We start from the raw sequence: 15,690 nt of genomic DNA on the forward strand, positions 1-15,690 counted from the left end.
AGTCGTCGGAACCGGCGCGGCGCCCAAGTCTGCGACTCCCGAAATGCTTGTCCCCCGAAATACGTTCCACATGTGGCACACAGATAAAAGCGCGCCAAAGCTAGAACAGAGACCGAGAATATAGTATCCACCACGTGCGTGGCAGAGCGCAGGCGCCGGCAACTGTGGATCCCAATCGGTGTTCCCCTGCCCCTGCCCCTTCCCCACTTGGCAGCCATCTGTTGCCTGCCTTCGACTGTGAATTTCATTCATGAAACGAGTGTTTCCCCCCGCTCTCAATGGAAATTTGTTTTGGCAACGGCAACAATTTTTATACAAATGTTTTCTTGATATTGTTATGTGCTTGTTATACCCTGTAATGGGAGAGCAGAAGGGTGTGTAGTGTTATTGGTAGGTAGTTTTTAGGTTAGTTTTTAAGTCTTAAACCAAAAGGTATTCAGAGTAAGCCATTATATTATAAGAGAAAAATAGGACCAAGCCAAAATAGATATGATGACATGACGATTTCTACCAGTCGGGCTATCATACGAGTATATCATCCTTTTTATTCTTCTCCTGCTTGAGGTCTGCTTTGACGGTTAGGACTTTCTGGCCTCGAACAATGGGGGTATGTGTTTAGTAGTTGCCCCCAGGAATGTGAGGGCGACAAAATGATGGCCAACGAAAATAACTCTGTGAAAATCACATCGACTCATCGACCTTATCATGTGTTGCCAAGCGAATAGAGTGTCATTTGATAAGAAAAGATCCCCAGATCAAACTGATCAAACTGGACAGTACACCGATGTGGTGTTGCCAAGCGAAAGGCGAGGAGAACCCATGGGAACAGACAGAAAAGGGCTTTGTACATCTACTTTGTATACACAAATAAGCATGTGTAGTGGTGTGTTTTATAGGAACCAGTCTGTTCCCTCACAAATATCCAATATTTATATTTGATTTTGTATTTTGTGGATTTACGAGCCTTATGCAACATGGTGTTTGCCCTTCGACAGCTGCCACACTGCAATTATCTTGCTATATAAGGCTGAACAAGATCTGATCTGGATCACTTAGTTCAACGCTTAGTTTGCTAAAGATGATCGCTACGACGGTGTGCTTCTACCTGGTGCTGCTGGCCGCATTCCTGATTCTGATGGCGCCCTCTTCGGAGGCATGCTTCATCCTACTGGCCTGCCTGATGCAGTCTCCGCTGTGTCCCTACAACACCACTGCCTCCGGCTGAGAAATGGTGAAGTCCAGATCCGAAATTTAATCTAACACAGTCCCCACACCATAACCAATAAAAGTTTCAAAAAAAAGTTTGCGTTGAAAACTAATGTATATTTGTATGTGAAACAGAAAGTATATGTACTTTTTAAGTGGGAAATTTATCTGGGGATTGAAATTCCTAGAAACTAATGACATGATACAAATTTTAGTCATTGATCTAAAGGAGATAGTCCTGATTAAAGGGTGCCAGTAGAAGTAATTATTGAGGGAATGAATATTTAAAAACTAATGTTGGAAGCACACTTTTTACTATGTAAGTCGAAGGATTTATTTATCTATAAAGGCCAAAATTAATGCAGTTTTCACCTTGAAAGCAGAACCAATTTTTCATTGAGTATTTTTACAGGAATCGTATGCACTTTTAGTGTTAGTTTACGGCAGCAAAAACCCATCTACGCAAGCGGAGAAGGAGAGAGAGAACAGAAGCTCCAGCTCAGAACAGTCAACTTTTAAAACAGTTAGAAACAGAGTTCCGGCGATTATAGGTACCCAGAGGATTGGGCTTAGATGAAAAGTTTAAGAGGAATCAGTGTAGTACTTCGGCTCAGAGAGAAAGATAGAGTAAGAGTGTGTTGCTTGAGAGCCCTCCCACGCGCACGAGTCTGTCTCAATGTTGGCACGCCACAGCCCCATTACGTATACGCACTGGGAGCCCACGTGTTGCACGCGAGTGTGCTTGGACCGAAGACGAGTCACGTTAGCCCACGCCACTGTCTGACATATGAGTGATATTTAATTAATTGCCACCACCGCAAACAGCACTTGCGCTCGGTAAATTTGAATTACAATCCAGAAAACTCAAACACAGCGAGGGCGTCACGGCGAGAGCAGAGCCCTTTTCTTCACTCGGTTTCGAACATGCTTTCGGAACAGCACCTCCTCGCCCCAGGGGCTCCCTCACGTCGGATGATGGCATGGCTGATGGTTGACAAGACAAGCGGAAAGTCATTTGGGGGCAACTTTGACACACGCCACTGCGACGACAGCCTGCAACATTGTGGCGCCTCTGAGCGCCACGCAGCTGCACGCATGGGACACTTAGAGCTGGCATTGTACTTGGATTTTCCCCCGCTACTATTGTCGTCTTCAATCGTCGAATCCTCTCACCTGCGTGAATCAGTGTACGACAGGTCGTAAAAGGAGTAAAATCAAACTTACAAACTGTAAAAGTGAATTTTATTGAGCAGAAGATTGCTAACGCGATTTGCGGGAGTTCCACGAGAACTGATGGTTGCTGCTGATTGGATCGATGGTGAATATCGATGCGTTTCCTTCCACATGTTACACACATCTACATGAGTTCGTGGTACCCCGTCAATCCTCAAGTGTCTGCTGTAAAAATATAATAGACCCACGCGTGGGCCAGTATTTCAATTGAGGTATTCTAAGCGGGATACTCTGCAAAGGCTGGAGCGGGAGGGCTTACCATGTAATTTATTCAGATTATGCCAAAAATATACCTCTGTATAATTTCACAGAACAAGTATTTATGTAATTTCATTGACTAGAAAACTCAACAAAAAAGTTACACATTTGGCCGCAAACTCTATTTTTGTTCTGGCAACAGGAACTTTTTTGAACTTGTATTTGCGGTCTGTGGTTAGCTTTCCCTTTCGCCTTTAAAAAGTTTTCCTTTGTCCTTGGATGAAAAGGTAGCCATGCTCGAAATAGGTATCTGTGATGGCACCTGCTGCAGGGTCAAGTTGCACTTTATTGAACTCTACGTGCCCCCGAATTCATTCGAAAGTCAATTGATTCTCGTTTTCTCAAAGTTCGCCCAAAGGATGAACCGGAGCTAGCTCCTCCGGAGCGGAGGGCACATTCCACAGAATGATTTATTGATTTTCACTTTTGCTCTGCTCGAAATTCAGTGAAAGCTGTGCCCGAAGCTCTCTAGCTGTGTTTTGTAAATTTAATTTTTATTTACCATAATGAATCGCCTTTCCACTCCCTGGGGGGTGTTGGTTACCAGGAGTGATGGGGCAAGCGGTTTCTTTTGATTCGCAGGAAAATTGCAGAAATTGTTGAGGTCCTCGCTGCTGACGAAATGGTAATTTTTGAGCAAGCCCCGACTGACTGCGTAGCGATGCTGGATCTTTCCGGAGGGATGGATAATGGTTGAAAGGATGGATACGAGACAAGTATATGCGGTGGAAATTACTCTGCCTGATTGGCCACACACATGGGAGAAGTCGTTGGGCAAAGACCTGCAACGGTTATCTATAAAATATCCTTTGGCGATGGAAAATTCGATAGGATATATTCTGTACAATATATATTCCCAGTGCTGCCCCGTACAGAATGTCCTGTACAAAATGAGTTGCTAATGAATTAAACAAAATTATCCCAAAGGGGGGCAACAACACTTTCATAATGTCACCCATTGTTCAATGGAATTTTAGCTGGCAAAATAATCCGTTTACACAAAAGGTGACTATTAAATTTTCCGGAAAATTGGACTTTCAATGGGGAGGGCGGGGGTGTTGAGGCAGCAATTCAATCCGATGTCGCCTTCCCAACAATTTGCGTTCATTGTGCGCCTGGGCAAATCCATTAATGTGGCCCGTGGAATGGGCTGGATGGCTCGTGGATAGGAGGATGCGGCATAGAATTACATAACCACGACACGTACTGACAGCAGCGAAAGTGAAAGCCACGTCAAGGGTGACGGGGACGGGTGGGGGAATGGAGCCGAAGAGAAGCTTTGCACTTAATTAGTGCAAATAACTAATGACAAACTTTGCACTTGCCGGGAAAGAGGGGAAACTGGGAAAACTCGGGAAACTTGGGTACTTTGGTGTTTCCAGTCAGGCGAAAACCGAACCTGAACACATACTATGGAAGGGACGGGTCGGGTTCACTAGATGATGTATCTCTTTGTTGCCACTCGGCGGCAGGCTGGAGTCACTTTTCTTGAATGTCAATTAAGCGAATGTTAAAGGGTTTGCCATTTATTTACTGGCCGAACGTCCTACAAAATTAACCCAAAATTACAACCGCATGGCCCAGAATATATTTCCCTCTTGTCACCAAATTCATAAATTATACGGATCGCATAGACAAGTTATCATAATAGGAGTTTTGCCGCAGGAATTGCCTGTAAGATCAATCTGGAAAACAGCAGTGACATCTAAGCCATGGAAAATATGATCGACCACATCGATCTAGATAGTTGTTGTTGCAGCCAGTTAAGGATTTGTATTATAGTCTGGTAGCGAAAGCCGGACGCGATCCATTCGAGCATTCAACCACTAAGGACCAAAATTATAGTGCCGCCCACAAGATTAGCTCTTACTGTATGCGAAAGAAGGCTCTCGAAATTGAATCCTACCTCTTAGGTCAGGCATCGAAATTTAAGGTTACCGCATATTCGTTTACAACCTTCGTATTCGCATCATATTTACAAAATATACAAGAATTTAGGAAGAATTGAACCACAAATGCCGACACGACATTTTGCTGTCTGTTTGCCGTCCAAGAATTCACTACGAGATTGTTGCCCTTCTTTGAGATTTACCGTTTTTCTTGTCCACTGCCGGTCCCATTGCTGTGTAGGGGCTAGTGAGAGAGTGCCTAGAGCAAAACACGACTCGCTGAGAGAGGATCGTATGCGGCAATGTGTGTGTGTGTGTGTTAAAAAGAGAAAGAGGTAAATGAAACCCGACCAAATGAAAACCCGACAGGGTGTGTTGTATTTGTAGGTATTTATCGTTTATTTCATTACTTAAATATTTATCAAATATTCGTTAATCATTTAATTAATTTTTTTTTTTGGGTTATTTTCTTGCACTTGCATCTACAACAATATGAACTTATTCTAATCGGAGTCTTGGGGACGATGGTAGATCGAAGGAATAGGCATGATACACCCCAAGATGAGTAAGAGATAGAGATGGAGTCTTAAGATTGGGCTAAGAATGAGGAGAGGAGGGGGTCATAGTTCTAGAAAGTCTTAAGTACTAGGTAATGAAAGTTCTAGCTAATGTGTCCTGGAATCGATCTACGTGTACGAGTATTGCCTGTCGTCTAGTATCTGTAGCCACTGCCGTCATTGTCGCCGTTCTGGCCGCCGGGACCGAAGCCATTGCGGCCCTGACCCTGACCCTGACCCTGTGGCTTGCCGCTGGAGTAACCATTCTGGCCGAGATCTTGACCACCTGGACGCCCACCGGAGTAGCCACCTGCGCCCAAGTCTTGACCGCCAGGACGTCCACCGGAATAGCCATCGCGACCTAGATCCTGACCACCGATCTGGCGTCCACCGTTGCTATTGCCTCCAGGACGACCGCCGGAGAAGCCTTGTCCCTGATCGCTGCCATCCGGGCCGGTGACACGACCAGCGATGATCACCCGGCCGCCGTCGCTGCCAGCATTTCCACCGTTGCCGCCGGGTCGACCGCTGGAGTAACCATTCTGTCCCAGATCCTGGCCACCAGGACGTCCACCGGAGTAGCCACCGGCGCCCAAGTCTTGACCACCTGGGCGTCCACCAGAATAACCATTCTGTCCTAAATCCTGGCCGCCAGGACGCCCACCAGAGTAGCCACTGGCGCCCAAGTCTTGACCGCCAGGACGTCCACCGGAGTAACCATTCTGTCCAAGATCCTGACCTCCTGGGCGCCCACCGGAATAGCCATCACGACCAAGATCCTGTCCACCAGGGCGTCCGCCGGAGTAACCATTCTGTCCTAGATCCTGTCCACCAGGGCGTCCGCCGGAGTAACCGTTCTGTCCTAGTTCCTGACCTCCTGGGCGCCCACCGTTGCCATTGCCTCCAGGACGTCCGCTCGAGTAGCCATCGGCGCCCAGATTCTGGCCACCAGGACCGCTGGCGCCCCCATCGTTGGCCTCGCCCTCGTAGCGGATCTGTGGCCGATATCCCTGCTGGTCCGCCTCGTACTCGACGATCTGCGGGTAAAGAAAGCCAGAGAGAAGAGAGAGGTTAGCAGTGACATAGCAGTGGCGGGAGCGGAGCAGGGAAGGATCATCGCCTGTTGCCCGCCGCCGTCTCGTCCGGCTCGGCGCTTACTTGCTTCCTTCCGTCGGGCAACAGGACATTGTACTGGCCGGTGGTGAAGTCACCGTCGCGCATCTCTGAATGCCCGAACGAGAGCCCACTGGGGGCGTCCTCGACCTGGTAATTAAACTCGTACTTAGCCGGCTCCTGCGGCGCAGAGCATAGCAGAGCGAGGGGCGATACCGAGGAGCGGGGGGCGTGTGGAGAAAGAGAGAGAAATAGACAGATAGAGACAAGAGATCAAGAGCAGTAGGGGGAAGGCGCAAGCAAGCGGTGCAGAGAGAGGTACAGAGAGAGAGAGAGAGAGATTGAGAACTACCAAGAGAACCAGCAAGAGATCAGGGCGAGGGCGTGCATCAAGGCGCTGTGCAGCAGGGGCGGAGAGGTGTCGAGTGTCGCATGTCGCATGTCAGGCTCCGTACGGATGTGTGTGGATGAGAACCCATCCCGAATCTACTACGGGTCTACTCACATCGTTGTCGTAGTCGGCGCCACTGCCTCCAGGACCACCGGATCCGCCGCCAGCTCCTGCGCCAGAAGCAGGGGGACCGTAGGAGTCCGATGGACGACCGCCGGATCCTGCACCTGGAGCACCGTAGCTACTCGAAGGACGACCACCACCGTTGCCGTTGCCATTGCCGGAAGCTCCAGGAGCACCATAAGAGTCGGAAGGACGACCTCCTTGTCCTTGGCCGGGAGCGCCATAATTGCTGGAAGGACGACTACCACCATTGCCGTTGCCATTGCCGGAAGCTCCAGGAGCACCATAAGAGTCGGAAGGACGACCGCCTTGTCCTTGGCCGGGAGCGCCATAACTGCTGGAAGGACGACCACCACCATTGCCATTGCCATTGCCGGAAGCTCCAGGAGCACCATAAGAGTCGGAAGGACGACCGCCTTGTCCTTGGCCGGGAGCACCATAACTGCTGGAAGGACGACCACCACCGTTGCCATTGCCATTGCCGGAAGCTCCTGGAGCACCGTAAGAGTCGGAAGGACGACCGCCTTGTCCTTGTCCTTGTCCTGGAGCGCCATAGCTGCTGGAGGGACGTCCGCCGCCGTTGGCGTTGCCAGGAGCACCATAGCTGCTAGAGGGACGTCCGCCGCCGTTTCCGTTGCCACCAACGCCTGGGGCACCGTAAGAGTCTGAGGGCTTGCCACCAAAACCGCCTTGGGCTTGTCCCTGTCCTTGTCCTTGTCCTTGTCCTTGTCCTAGTCCAGGAGGACCGTAAGAATCCGTTGGACGACCGCCTGGGCCTCCACCCTGTGCTCCTGGGCCGCTCTGCCCCGGTGCACCATAGCTATCGGACGGCGGGAGGTAGGAGTTGACTGGAGGCTCGGGACGCGCCAGAACCGCCGTGCAGAGCAGCGTGAGGCCGAGTAACTTGAACATATTCCACGCTGCTATAGGGGATCTCTGATCTGTATCTGAATCTGGATGCGTATGTGGATGTGGATCTGCGGATCTGGTTGTGTAGCGCCTCGAAGCAGCGCCGAATTCTGACTGATCTCCGTCTGCAGCCGGGTCGCGTATTTATATGAAACGATCGCAAAACTGAAAGTCGAGGATGCACACACACCACACACCACACCACACAGAGAACAGAGCGACGGGGCCCTCGGTTATGAGTTGATGGGGCAGCCGAGACGAGACTCATCTGTGCTGCGGTGGCGGTGGCGATGGCGCTGCCAGTGGCAACATGTGGCAACCACAGCCACGAACAGCTGCTGCCACATACGATCATCTTCAAACAGCGAAAACTCAGCTGCATTTGGAGCTTGTCGCTGTTGCTGTTGCCGGCTGGCAGTGCCCCGCCAGCGCCAGCAAAAATCTCAATCAACGCTCAAGCATAGGCATGGCTCTGCTCTGCTCTACTCTGCTCTGCTCTGCTCTGGCTTGGATCGCACGTGAAGGCAGGCAGCCCCGAGATTCCGTTTCCAACTGGGTTGCGGGTTGCCAAGCTGATTTGCCTTCTTTCGGCGCACAGCACAGCACATCTTCGAGACGAGTGATTGTGTTTGCAAAGAGCAGAGCCCTGCCTCCCTCTGCCTAGGCCCCTGCCCCCATGCCCATCTCCATCTCCAAGTCTGAGTCTCTGACTCTGGAGTTACGTTGGCGCAAAGTAGTCTACTCGGTCGCTGGGTGAATGTGTCGGCGGCGTCTGCTGCATCTTCAGTGTGCTTGCCGCTCTTGTTGTTGTTATTGTTGTTGTCGCCGTCTTCGTTTGTGACAAGCTCCGTATTTGTTGCATGTTGTTGCATTTGTTTGCCTTGTCAAATATAATATAGAAAAAGGTACGAGTATGAGTACAACTGCGATTAAAGAATATCGTGCCAAATGCGACCCCAATTGGGTGTAGATCTGTGCTCACATCCGAATGCGTTTTGATGGCTTACAGATTACAGATCGTTGAATGGTAGATCGGCAAAGATCAGATGAAGGGAATGCTATAGATCTCAATGAATTTCTACTCCAATTGTGCTTTAATTGATTCATTCAGAGTGATTCCAAGAGATCAGTCGAATCTCTGGCCCATTCATTCAGATCAACTCCTTCTACTCCCCCACTCCATTGATTCATTCATTGATTCCGTTGATAGATCGCGGCCCACATGAGGAGATTCCCCCAGCTTATGGGAAATTAATTGCATAGACTTTTCCCAGTCAGCCGCCCACCGCTTGGGAAGTAGCGCCATTCACACACAGCCTTCAGCTTTAGCTTCAGACACCGTCGCGACGACAAATGGGAACGTGCAGAATTAATTGCCCCAAGCAGTAGGTACGTGCCTGGCCATGGCAGGCAGCTGCTCATCCCCATCCTCAAGCTCATCCTGCTCCGTGTCAGACGTGCGGGTCAGAAGCGGGCGATTTGCCTAAGATTTGACGATCGGAGCCGGATCACGTCGGCAGCTTAACGTCCCACCGGGTTGCCGTCAACCCACATAACTCATTTGGTAGTAGCGCATTTAGATTCTCTTTATTTATTTGCATTTTTGCATACTTTACAACTACTATACCGATAATAAGAAACGATTTCACTCGATGGCTATCTTTTTGGGTTGGTACAGGTAGAGGCGCTTGTAGCGCCCATGGACCTCCAGAAAGAGCAGCGTGTGGACCACATAGATGAGCAGGCAGACCACACAACAATCGAACAGGACGAAGATTAGGAGAAAACCCAGGTAGAAGCACAGGAGCAGCGTCAGAATGGAGACCAAAAGCTGCAGCAGGCACATCCAGCGCAGCTCGAAGAAGGCTGCGAAAGAGATAATCCTTTAGATCTCCACACATATTGATGTAGTTCTGCAGACTTACAGCTTGCAAAGAGCAGCACATAGAAGACACTACCTATGGCTCCATTCGGGGGATTCAGGTAGTAGTTGGAGGTGGATCCAAACAGCAGCTGTGTCAAACCAAAGCCACGTCCATAGCTTACAGGGAGGAAAGCAGTGTGTTTCATTGGGTGTCTTCAAGCTCTAAGGGAAGTAGGGTATGCCACTCACTCTGACTTGAAGACGGCTGTGCAGCTAACCTTCTCCGCCAGATCGCACATGGCCACGTAGTCTGCATCCTGGTCCAGCTGCATCTTCACGTACAGAGAGTACAAAGAGATGGCAAGGCCACAGATGCAGATCCATCTGAGGCGGGCGCCAGTGGCTGTGGTTTCCTCCGGCTGACTCATTCTGTGGCCACAAGGATAATGAACTCTGGCTAGGGGCAAACAGGTTGTCTCTTGCCGACAAGGAACCAGGGCTGCCAGGCGGCGCAGGCTATGGTTCCCTGAGGGAAAACTCTGAGCTGCGGGGCAGAAATTGACAACCCTGTTGGCGGCTGCGCGGTGAAAATTGTGCGTAATTTGATATACCCTTTGCTTGGGGTTTCAGGATTGGGCTGGGAGCTTACAGGACAGCAAAAGAAAAGGACACAAAAAAGAAAGTTATATTTTTAAGGGTATCTCTATCTACCAAACTATTATTATTGGATTATTCTTGAATCCATTATTTGGAATGATAGAATCGAAAGATCCAACAAAAATCTCTTTTTTTTTATTATCAAGGATTACATTTGGTGGAATTTCTAGACTAAAAATTTCTAGACTGCATGATGTTTATAATGTGTGAAAGGGTATTCAGAGCATCCACTCTCTATGAGAGTATATTTATGTTGTTTTTCTCTTTGGGTTCGCATAAATATCCATTCTCCCTTAATTTGCTGTGACAGGAGAGCAACAGGTACACCGCGTACCCGCGTCCCTGCACTGCGGGGGAGTGCTGGGTAAATACTGCGTAGCGAACTATAAATTGAGGCTAGGTAAACAACGAAATGGAATGGGATGATGATAGGGAAATCCATGGTCCATGGCTGGCATAAACATCCCCACCTCACCTCACCTTACCTCACCACCGCCGAAACATTTAGTTTCGCTCCATTGCATGCATATGAAATTAGCTACTTCGGCGACATCATCGAAGTGCCAGACATGCCAGACATGCCAGAGACTGCTCCACGAGGCCCAGAGACCCAGAGAAGAGACAAACGCAGACTACAGACTGCAGATAGAGACTAGTACATAGATGATGCTCATGACGCTCCCCCTGCTGGTCGGGTCGGGGTCGGGGCATGTCACAATGGTGTGCCCACTCTCCCGATCTCTACTCTCCGCACATTGGGCATGTTGTGCTCATGTCCCTTTTTAATTTATGGCCTCACGAATTTGAATTTATTTATGTGTATTTAAGAAGGAAGCAGGCAGCAGGCAAATGAAGTGATGGATAAATCCACGTGAGAGACATGAGGCAACCAAATGGAAACAATTTACAAAATTGCAGCCAGTAGCCACTCCACCGCTCCAAAAAGATCCAACCGATGCGATCCCGCCCGCTGGCAAAGTGAAGTGACGAATTTTACACAACCTTGGCAGCAGCAGCAGCAGCAGCATAGACAGTCACCGCAGTGGCACTGTCTCTCTACGGAGACTCTACGGTGTGGTAGAACCCTTCTAAGCAGCTGTCAGATCGATTGAGGCTCAGGCTCCAGCCTCAGCCTACACCTGGTTGCTCCTAATTTACCTATAAATTGGGAGCAAACATCAGGCTCTGGGTTGGTGGGTTTATTGAACTTTACACTTCAAATACGTTTCAAATACGAGCGAGATTCCCGCAGCTCTGATCGAATGGAATGGGGCTTTGATGCGTTTAGAAGGGCTAATGTCAGGCAGCAGCAGCACCAGCTGCAGATACTTCTTCTTCACCTCGAGCACGCGCTGTTGACTGGTTTGGTTGTACCCTTTACGAGAGGGTTACCATGGTTTCGAACCAATGCATGATTGGATAATGATAGCCTTAGTATCTGCAAGGGTATCCAAGCTGCGACCTTCAAATCTAGCCATCTTTTGGGTCTGCATCGTTTGCGGCGTGTAGATCCGTGATCAAAATCAAGTGAATTGCAGTGCACTGCAACAACAAAAGCGCCTCAAGTGCAGCTGAATGCTGAATGCAGAATGATGGAGCTGCAGCTTTTGACGATTATGATTATGTTGAAGGTAAACGCTTTTGGAAACGCTTGCCTTTTGTTGCAAGTTCTGTCACCGCTGCACGCTGCACGTGTGTCAACTGGAAACTGCAAACTGGAAACCGAACACTCTAAGGAAGTTAAGGTTGCTGTTGCGTGCCACGCTGCGAGATGTGGCAATCGGCACACATTTGTATGCGTCATTTGGCTTAATAAATTCGCAATTAATTAAAATCAATGCAACGCGAATTGTCATCAAAATGCTAATGGCAATGATTAGGCTTTTACGAGTGCATAAGTGAACTGAGAATTGGGAAAGAACAGAGCTATGGGATTTGAAAAAACAATTATTATAAAATATAGCCGAACAAAAGGGTCTTAAATATGTATATCCCATATTCTTCGAGATTTAGAAGCACTTGCGATGCACGATGCTGGCACCCACCTCCTCATACTCCGACCGGTTGATCCACATGTCTTGGAAGGTGCTGAGGGAGGCCAGCACCGAGCCACCCATCCAGACGGCGAACTGTCGGTGGGGACAGGCCTTGATCTTGATGCTGGTTCCGGGCGGCGACATCTGGATTAGCTCCCGATGCATGCGCTCCGCCATATTGGGAAACATGGTGGTGCCGCCAGAGAGCACAATGTTATCGTATAGATGACGCCGTAGATCAATGTCGCACTGGAGGATCGACTTGCTGGTGGCCTCGTGCACACCCAGCATCTGCAGCCCCAGCAGCTTGGGATGGAACAGGGCCTCCGGACAGCGGAAGCGCTCGCTTTCGAGCTTAATCCTCTGGCCGTCGGGCAGCTGGTAGACCTCTTCGTCGGAACTGCACGAATTCTGCTGGAGTCTGTCGGATTGCTCCATCAATTCTCGATCGTAGTCCAGGGAAACGTAGCAGTGCTTCTCCTTTATTTCGCGAACAATGTCCCGCTCGGCACTGGTGGTCATATTGCGGCCACGCTCCGTCAGCAGCTTGCACAGATACTCGCTCAGATCCCGGCCAGCCAGATCCAGACGCATGCAGCCATGCGATACGGAGTACCCCTCGTAGATAGGCACCGTGTGGGTGACACCGTCGCCAGAGTCCAGGACCAGGCCAGTGGTGCGTCCAGTGGCGTAGAGCGAAAGCACCGCCTGTATGGCCACGTACAGGGCCGGCACATCGAACCTCTCGAACACGATCTCGGCCATCTTCTCGCGGTTCGCCCGCGGGTTGAGCGGGGCCTCTGTGAGCAGCAGGGGAGAATCCCCGGGCTTGACCTTCAGCAGGTCATACGTGTGCTTCCAGATCTTCTCCATGTCGTCCCAATTGGTGACCACGCCGTGCTCAATGGGATACTTCAGGGCTAGCATGCCCCGCTTGTTGATCGCCGCCTCACCAACGGCGTCCTGGATGCGGCAGTCCACCAACACATTCTGGTGGCGTGGCCGCCCGACGACCGAAGGGAAGACCACCTTTGGCTTGCTGTCGCTGCAGAATCCCGCCTTGCACACACCCGATCCATTGTCGATGATGACCGACTTATGAGCCATCGGAACTGCTTCTTCAATAGCTGCAGGAACCACTGTGAGTGCGTGGGCCAAGAAGGTTGGGTTGCCAGAGGATTAACTTACGAAACTTTAGATACTTTTGGAGAATTTTCTGTGCTTTTTTGTCGGTCAGATCGAGCTGGATTCGAGAGGGAACACAGAAATCAGACATCTTATATGGTTATTGTGTTTGTCAATAGAAAGTTTTAATGAATGGCAAAAGCATTGGACGGAAAACTCACAGCTTACATACACATCATTTAAATGTGGCGCTACACACGCGCGTCAGTGTTTGAAAATAGCAGTAGAGTGGTTTATGCGGCAGTTAAAGTTCCAAACAAATGATTTCTAATGATTACCAATTTATTTTTGCCGAAATCTCAGACTACAGAGTGTGGATCTATGATCCGATGCTTAAATATTAACACACAGAACGTAAAGCAGCATCCTAGGTAGTCAGCTTCTTGGCCTCCTGGAAGCGGCACGAGATGTCGTCCCAGTTGGCGATGTCCCAGATGGCCTCCACATACGAGGGACGCACGTTCTTGTACTGCAAGTAGTAGGCGTGCTCCCACACATCGATGCCGAAGAGGGGCACCAGGCCGGTACTGGCCTCGAGAGGATCCTGGTTGGGCAAGGCAGCCAGCTGCAGCTTGCCCGACTTCTTGTTATAGCCCAGCCAGCCCCATCCAGAACCCTGAACGGCAACTGTGAGGGCGCTGAGCTCCTTCTTGAATTCGTCGAAGCTCTTCCACTGCGACTCGATAGCCTTCTTGAGGTCGTCGCTGGGTGTGGACTTTTTGGGCGAGAGATTCTGCCAGAAGATGCTGTGGTTGATGTGCCCGCCGCCGTTGAAGCGCAGGGCCGGGGCCAGCTGAATGATCTTCGAGGTGTTGTTCTTGGACGAGGCTTCCGCCAGCTGCTCCTCGGCCGCGTTCAGGTTGTTGACGTAGGTCTGGTGGTGCTTCTGGTGGTGCAGCTCCATGATCTCGCGGCAGATAATGGGCTCCAATGCGGCATAGTCGTACGACAGCTTGGGCAGCGAATGCTTGCCGCGCACTGAAATGCTGCTGTGGGGGTACAACAATGTGCATTAGTAGATATTCAAGATCATGGTCGCCATTATGTTGCTGCAATTGTTGTTTTATTGCTTTTTATGTAACCGGACAGAGGTTGAGCCGGCATCGATTAATTGCATTAATTGCTGCACTTACCACGCTGCCTGGGAGAGTTTGCGAGCTGTAAACATGACTGTGGTTTGCTTACTGCAAAATATAGATATTTTTTTAGAATAGGGAATTATTTATTTTATTTAAGTAATTACAAGAGAGAAAAACCTTACATTTCTCTTGGTCCAGTATCGATAAGACTGTTGATAAAATCGATATCGATAGCGCTGCTCATAAATGCGTTTCACAGCCAGAGTGCGTAATGTATTCAGGGTGTCATCTCTAAGCGCGATATCAGCTGTTACCCCGCTGCAGCAACCCAACAAACAAAACAAAATATTGGGGCGGAAAATTCACTTCTCACCCGTTTTCCTTGGCTGGAAAATGCCCCAACAAATGGCCACCAACCGCTGGCAGAGTCGTTTGTTGCGTGTTCTCGTAATGGCCATCGCCGACCTCAAATTCAATCAAAATAGAATTTAAATCAAAAACTAAGGAACGAAATCTACGTGTTTTGGTGCTGAATCCCAATTAAACCTAAGAAAATCGTTCAAATTGAGTGCAATTAAGCAGCCATTAATTGTGATTGTGATTAAATAGGCAAGCAGAAATCAAAAGAAAGTGTTTCCCACATTCCAGGCGCCATAGGAAGAGTCGCCAAAGGAGTCTCCGTTTGAATGTAAGTAACTCCAAAAACTAATTCGATTTATGATAAAAACATTTTGTGGTAAAAATCCACATCCCGTGCTGTATTCGGGTATTTCTGGGAAAAATCAATAGGCCAATTGCTTTCCTTCTCGAGAACTGCGCACGCATGTCCCGCAGGGTGGACCTGCCACCTGCCACTCCCACTGCTCGACGTCCTCCTGTTGCGGTCCAGCAGCTGTTGGTCCTCGCATCCGGCGTGGGCGTCCGGGCAGCTGCTGCTGCTGCCGCCCCACACTCATCCACGTGGGCTAAAAATAAACCTCTTTTCTGTTATTTGCCAATTTCCTTGGCCCCAGCGAGCATATGGTGCAGCCAATCATCAGGGCGGAACGGAACGGGACACACATTTATGTTGCCTGCCGCCAGGCGCATGGCCCCCCTTCCGTCCCCCATGAATACTTTGATACGAGTGCGGCTGCCTTATCGTAGTGCAAATTTGACCGACAACGATTGACGTCAGGAATCGGAATCGG

General features: G+C 49.6%; 5 protein-coding genes across 7 annotated transcripts; 1 reads left to right on the plus strand and 4 right to left on the minus strand.

Annotated features, from left to right (window-relative positions):
- The first annotated feature begins 1,063 nt into the window (after positions 1-1,063).
- LOC113565138 lies at positions 1,064-1,319 on the plus strand. Its single transcript, XM_026986102.1, has one exon. The coding sequence runs from the start codon at positions 1,079-1,081 to the stop codon at positions 1,223-1,225; it is 147 nt and encodes a 48-aa protein (XP_026841903.1). The 5' UTR covers positions 1,064-1,078; the 3' UTR covers positions 1,226-1,319.
- A 3,732-nt stretch (positions 1,320-5,051) lies between these two features.
- On the minus strand, positions 5,052-7,768 carry LOC6601583 (pro-resilin). 2 transcript variants are annotated; one of them, XM_026986217.1, is made up of 3 exons: positions 6,762-7,768; positions 6,302-6,436; positions 5,052-6,180 (listed from the first exon to the last, which is right to left on the minus strand). In XM_026986217.1, exons 1-3 carry the CDS (start codon positions 7,680-7,682, stop codon positions 5,299-5,301), a joined length of 1,938 nt encoding a protein of 645 aa, XP_026842018.1. In that variant the 5' UTR covers positions 7,683-7,768; the 3' UTR covers positions 5,052-5,298. The 2 variants fall into 2 exon arrangements, with proteins under 2 accessions (XP_026842018.1, XP_026842019.1); XM_026986218.1 differs by lacking the exon at positions 6,302-6,436.
- A 1,514-nt stretch (positions 7,769-9,282) lies between these two features.
- On the minus strand, positions 9,283-9,971 carry LOC6601584 (vitamin K epoxide reductase complex subunit 1). The gene is made up of 3 exons (XM_002026569.2): positions 9,793-9,971; positions 9,605-9,720; positions 9,283-9,545 (listed from the first exon to the last, which is right to left on the minus strand). Exons 1-3 carry the CDS (start codon positions 9,969-9,971, stop codon positions 9,325-9,327), a joined length of 516 nt encoding a protein of 171 aa, XP_002026605.1. The 3' UTR covers positions 9,283-9,324.
- A 2,163-nt stretch (positions 9,972-12,134) lies between these two features.
- LOC6601585 (actin-like protein 53D) lies at positions 12,135-13,512 on the minus strand. The gene is made up of 2 exons (XM_002026570.2): positions 13,425-13,512; positions 12,135-13,363 (listed from the first exon to the last, which is right to left on the minus strand). Exons 1-2 carry the CDS (start codon positions 13,510-13,512, stop codon positions 12,210-12,212), a joined length of 1,242 nt encoding a protein of 413 aa, XP_002026606.2. The 3' UTR covers positions 12,135-12,209.
- Positions 13,513-13,685: 173 nt separating this feature from the next.
- LOC6601586 (superoxide dismutase [Mn], mitochondrial) lies at positions 13,686-14,710 on the minus strand. Of its 2 annotated transcripts, none has more exons than XM_026985211.1 (3): positions 14,683-14,710; positions 14,555-14,605; positions 13,686-14,407 (listed from the first exon to the last, which is right to left on the minus strand). In XM_026985211.1, exons 2-3 carry the CDS (start codon positions 14,587-14,589, stop codon positions 13,789-13,791), a joined length of 654 nt encoding a protein of 217 aa, XP_026841012.1. In that variant the 5' UTR covers positions 14,590-14,605; positions 14,683-14,710; the 3' UTR covers positions 13,686-13,788. The 2 variants fall into 2 exon arrangements, with proteins under 2 accessions (XP_026841012.1, XP_002026607.1); XM_002026571.2 differs by having other exon boundaries at positions 13,686-14,410.
- Between the last annotated feature and the right edge of the window lie 980 nt (positions 14,711-15,690).

Source organism: Drosophila persimilis, unplaced genomic scaffold, assembly GCF_003286085.1.
Source record: "Drosophila persimilis strain 14011-0111.01,24,50 unplaced genomic scaffold, DperRS2 tig00000002-arrow-pilon, whole genome shotgun sequence".
Lineage (NCBI taxonomy): Eukaryota > Metazoa > Arthropoda > Insecta > Diptera > Drosophilidae > Drosophila > Drosophila persimilis.